The sequence below is a fragment of the Bison bison genome, unplaced genomic scaffold (genome assembly GCF_000754665.1).
Source record: "Bison bison bison isolate TAMUID 2011002044 unplaced genomic scaffold, Bison_UMD1.0 scf7180017864527, whole genome shotgun sequence".
In the NCBI taxonomy this organism is placed as follows: Eukaryota; Metazoa; Chordata; class Mammalia; order Artiodactyla; family Bovidae; genus Bison; species Bison bison.
The window spans coordinates 686,881-692,071 of record NW_011495078.1 but is presented as its reverse complement, the minus strand read 5'-3'; the positions used below and the strand labels follow the sequence as shown (position 1 = coordinate 692,071).

The 5,191-nt window shown below is 60.6% G+C and overlaps 1 protein-coding gene across 1 annotated transcript in view; it reads left to right on the top strand.

Annotated features, from left to right (window-relative positions):
- The first annotated feature begins 6 nt into the window (after positions 1-6).
- TFDP1 (transcription factor Dp-1) overlaps positions 7-5,191 on the top strand; it is a 16,515-nt gene continuing 11,330 nt past the window's right edge. Inside the window, exon 1 of the mRNA XM_010831536.1 lies at positions 7-328. Coding sequence (XP_010829838.1) covers positions 317-328 — 12 coding nt within the window. The 5' untranslated portion in view covers positions 7-316. The remainder of the gene's footprint in view (positions 329-5,191) is intronic.

Genomic DNA, 5,191 nt, shown 5'->3' with positions numbered 1-5,191 from the left:
CTGATCCACGCCGGGTCTTTGTGCGCCTCGGGGAGGCCGGCGGGCAGCCGGGTCGTGGACGCTTCCCTGCCTGAGATGACTTTAAAGTCCCTGGGTGGGGGGCGTTTCTGGGCCGCACCCCCGGGATGGAGTGTGGGCTTGGAGAGGAAGGGACTCCTGCCGCTTAGATGGGTGGTGATGCTGAGGGGATGGTGGTGGTGTCAACTTCTCATTTCAGCCTGGCTCATCCCTCCTCTCTCCTCCTTTTTACCAGGAAAACCATTTTTCTTTTCTGGAGGGTGACCATTACTAGCATCGATTTCACGGATCTGGTAACATGGCAAAAGATGTGAGTACGTGTGTCTGCTCTGTGCTGGACTGATGTCTGCCTAGCACTGCGTTCTCGGTCACTCCCCACCTTGTTTCAGAATGACCACCCATAAACTGCGGGCGTGTTGGTGTTCAGACCTTTCAAGCAAAGAGACAAAGTAAAGGTGAGGAGGTGGGGACGGCCGGTGGTGCTGCACGCGGCCTGAGCGATGCTGGCCTCCGCCTGGGCCATGCAGGCCTGAGCTGCGGCAAGCTGCGTCTCGAGGCTGCTCACCGCCGCGTTCCTTGGTCTCTTGGAGGCTGGTTGCTTGTGAATCGGTCGGGGCTTTGTGGGAGGACCCCGCCTGCGGAGGCACTGGGCTGGCGGAGCCTCCCTGAGCACCTGCTCTGTGTGCCTGCTGGGAATTAGTTCAGCTTCCAGCCGTGAAAACGCTCAGCACTGGGCTTGGCAACTGTTTTTCTCAGAAAAAAATGAAATGTGGTGATAAACAAATGTGAACAATCTGCTTTGTTTACATTTGTCATGAACCCATAGAATATCGTGAGTAAACTTTTTCGCATTTTGCAAGAAACAGGCTTTTAGGCCTCCACGCGGAGCTGACTTCATGGGCCGTGGCGCTCCGTCCTACCCTTGGTAGCATCAGTTAAATTCCCTGAAACCCCAGCTCTGTCGGTGTTTCTCAGAACTTGCTGTCAGGGAAGAGAGGCTGTTTACTTATTTACTCATCAGTTGCACGGAGTTGGAAATACAGCCCGAGGCACAGTGTATCCGTATCTGTGGGACCAGAATACCACACTCAGAGCCCTTTCGTGGGGGTGAGCCCCGCATCCCAGGTGGCGTGTCTGTAGTGAATGTCGTGACCTGCGTGTGCCGTGGGGGTGACTTATCATCTCTGAGAGTCCACGGTTCCACGCGGTCCTCTGCTCTGTTTGCCCCAGGATGAAGGCCGGGCGGGGGCCTGGCTTGCCTGCCTTGCTATGTGAACCCCCGAGGGTTCTGACTCCTCCGAGGCACCTGGAGGGTATCAGGGCAGATGGTTGTCGCCCCGCTTGGCTGCAGGAGAAGCGCTGCCCAGCGACCTTGTCCTCCGTCCCTCCTGGAGATGCAGCCTCACGGAGCGCAGCCCGGTGGTGGATGGAGTGACACGGCCCATCTGCCGTGGGGTAGGGAGGTGCCTCTGGAGTAGGTGATGCCGGGCTGAGAGTGGGGCGCAGGTGAGGTGGCTGTGCCTGTGCTGAGCTGAGCTGTCCGGTGTGCTGGAGCCAGGTCTCAGCCGGGCTGGTTGTCGGCAGATGGAGGCTTGGCCCCTCTCCTGCTGACTGTGTCTAAGGCGCGTGTGACGTTTGAGTCTGGGAAGATGACTCTGCAGCCAGTGTTGACTTAGGTCACAGGGCCTCACTGTGGTCTCAGATGTAAGTCGAAGCCCCTCAAGGTGAAGTGGGTGGGCTGGGATGCCAGGGCATGGGGGCAGAGCTCTGGGGGCGCCGTGGGGGCTGTTGGGGCCTGGGGGGCTGGAGTTGATGCTGGGGGTCCCAGTGGAGGAGGTTGAGGGGCTGGGGAGGGGTGGCGTTGGGCCTCCCCACTGGGCGGGCAGGTCTCCCCGGCGAGCTGGAGATGCTCCCCGCCCTGTTCCAGGCATCGGGCTCAGAACCCTGCACCTCCGAACCGCGGGCCCTGTGCTCCGTCAGCCTCGCTGGGGCTGTGGGGCCTGCAGGAGTGGTGGCGGGCAGGGTGGGCCCGAGTCAAGGAAGAAGCGTGCTATTCCCCTGAACCTGGAGGGTGAGGTGGGGGCCGTGCTTGAGCTCTGAGCTCAAGGCTTGAGCCTGTCCTGGGGCTGCTGTTTCTAGCGCTCAGAGAGGTGTGAGTCTTTGTTGTTTACAGAGACACGCAGACGGGACACTGTTATCCCTGAGTTTAACCTTCCTGTGGTAGGGGACAAAGCCCGACGCCTCGGGGTTCGCTGCATGTTTCCTTTGAAAAGTGGGTCTTAGCGCCGTCCTTCACTCACCGGCCTGTCATTGCCCCCGGGCCCTTGGCCCTGGTTTGTGGGACTCGCCTTAGAGCTTGGGGGCTGTCTTTCGTGTGCACGTGGGGTAGTTCCAGGAATCTTGCAGTGAGACCCCCAGGTCAGTTGAGGCCTGCGGTGGGGAGACTGTGGCATTGGGGGCGCCATCCAGGGGTGCCTGTTCCCTCCCCCATGGGAACCTGTTGCCCTGGTGAGTGAACACGTGGTTCATTGGTTTTTGATTTACGGAACTGGGTGTCTGCGGGTTTTATTTTGTGCCTTGGGTCTGGTGAGAAGATCCTGATCGGGGGGTTTTCAGCGTGCGGGACACTCCTGGGCGGAAATGTAGGCACGGGTTTCCATATGACAGTGGCAACTGTCACCATCAGAAACATCTTGCACTGAACGCTGCAGTTGTGTGACGTACAGGGGGACGGGGTCTGATGTGTACTGAGTGTGTGCAGGTGTGTGAGTGTGTACACGTGTGTGCTGAGCATGTGTACATGTGAGCGTGTGAGCATGTGTGCACGTCTGTGTGTCACAGGGGTGCATGTGTGATGTGTGCATGTGTGTGCCGAGTGTTACGTGTGCACATGTCTGCTGAGCATGTGTACAGTGTGTGTGCTGAGCGTGTGTGAACAGTGTGTGTGCATGCTGGGTGTGTGCATGCGTGCTGAGCATGTGTGTAAATGTGTGTGCCGAGCATGTGTGGCACGTGTGTGTGCTGGGTGTGTGCTGTGTGTACACGTGTGTGGGATGTGTATACATGTGTGTTAAAAGTGTGTGTACTTACGTGCCCACTGGGTGTGTGTGCATGTGCACATGTGTGTGCCAAGCATGTGAGTACCTTAACATGTTTGGTATGTGTGCACGTGTGCTGGATGCGTGTGTGATTATTGTGTGCACACATGAGTATGTATATGTGTGCCGAGCATGTGTGTTCACATGTGTGCATGTGTGCTGGGTGTGTGTGTGTACACACATGTGCACGTGTGTGTGTGCTGAGCGTGTGGTGCCCACGTGCCCCTGCCTGGGCTGTCCCCCCCTCCAGTCTGTGGCCCAGGAGCGACTGGGAGTCCTTGGCCTCTGGAAGACTGTGGTTATAGAGAGCCTGCGCTGTGGCTCTGGCTGTTCTGGAATTGGCCAGAGGGCCATCGAAGAGCCCACGACAGCCCTCAACTTTCAGGGGAGGAGGGTGCAGGGCCGCCGTCCCCCCGGGAGGACCCGTCCTCGTCCTCGTCCAGTGTCACACAGGTCTGTAATGAGCAGAGGCGGTCGCTGTGTGGAGTCACAGGCCTGCTTTTGCACAGGTGCTCCAGGACTCTCGCGTGCCTCCCTCTCCCTCAGCTGTGGGAGCCAGGGTGGCCTTGTGCTGGCGGGAGAGCCCGGCTCAGCCCTGAGCTGCCTGTGAGTCGTGGTTGTAGCTGCTCTGTGGTTGCACGTGGTGTTCTGAGTTTATGGTAACGTCCCTGGATCGTGCTGTCGAGGGCAGGAAACCCAAAGAAACTGCGGAGCCTGAGCTCCCAGGTCTGGTTTAGCAAGCTTGTCTAAAACACACGTCCTATGCGTGCCGCTTTCCAGCGGCCGGGGCGGCGGGCACCTGCTTGGTCCCCAGGCCTCGCCGGGCTGAGCTGCCCAGGTGCTGGGCGGCCCTTTCCTTCCCGCCCGAGGCCTGAGTGAGAACACCCAGCCCGCTCCGCTGAGCACCGAGGCAGCACTGCGTGCTTGTTCTTACGACAGGTTTTGGTGTTTGAGTTAACTTTTCCACACGAGATAAAATTGGAGAAAACCTGAGATGGTGTGGACAGTAGAAGGTCGTGGCTTGGTGACGAGCCGGCCCCGAGCGCCCGGTGACACACCGGTGCTGCCCGCGTCCTGACCGTCGGGCGCTGCCCGGCCCCGGCCCTGGGCTGGGGGCGTTCTCAGGGCTCGGGGGACCCCGCCTGGCACAGTGTGACCCCGGGGCTGATCCCCGCACACAGTCACCTTGTCAAAGCTGTTCTCTCTGCTGTTGAACGAGTCTCGCTTTTCTCCAGCATGGAACGAGCGGACGGCTCTTGCTCAGATGCCAGGCCTGGCTCCTCTTTCTGCGGTTTCGTGTGTTTGTTAGGCGAGGCTGGGCTGGGGGCACAGCCCTGGGGTCACTCCCTGCTTGAGGGCCGGGCCTCTGGGGGTGGTGCTGCCTTGGCCCAGGTAGAGGTGGGACTTCCCCGGGCCAAGCCGTCAGACGGCCGCCTGCCGCCAGCGTTGGTCAGCACCGAGGGCCTGGCGGGGGCGGACTGCTGGGGCGCCCTGGCCGTGGCCCGTCTAGGCTCTGAGCTGACGCGACATGTGTGGCTCTGAGGGTTCAATTCGAAGCTGGTCTTCTTTCTCTCAGTCTCTGTCGTTTGCCTCAGGACTTTGTCGGACTCCTGTTTTCCCAGGATCCAGTTATAAAGGGGATTCTGGTTTGACACAGCGAACCCCATCCATCTGCTGGGCTCGCAAACACAGTGCCTCCAACACTTGTGTCCCAGGTCCTGTCCACCAGGTGCGTGCTGCCGGGGGCCTGGGCTGGGGCTGGGGAGCAGCACTGGAGAGACCTCAAGGGGCCTCTGCCTGCAGGCCAGAGACGGCAGGAGACAGGAGAGCCAGCCCCTCAGGCCGGCCTGCTGGGCCTCCCTGCCCCAGAGACAGGTGAGGGCCTGCTGGCCCCTCAGGCAGGCCTCCTGGGCTTCCCTGCCCCACTGACAGTTGAGCCAACCCCTCGGGCCTGGCCTCCTGGGCCTCCCTGCCCCGGAGACAGGAGAGCCAACCCCTGGGGCCTGGCCTCCTGGGCCTCCCCGCCCCGCTGACAGTTGAGCCAGCCCCTCGGGCCTGGCCTCCTGGGCCTCCCC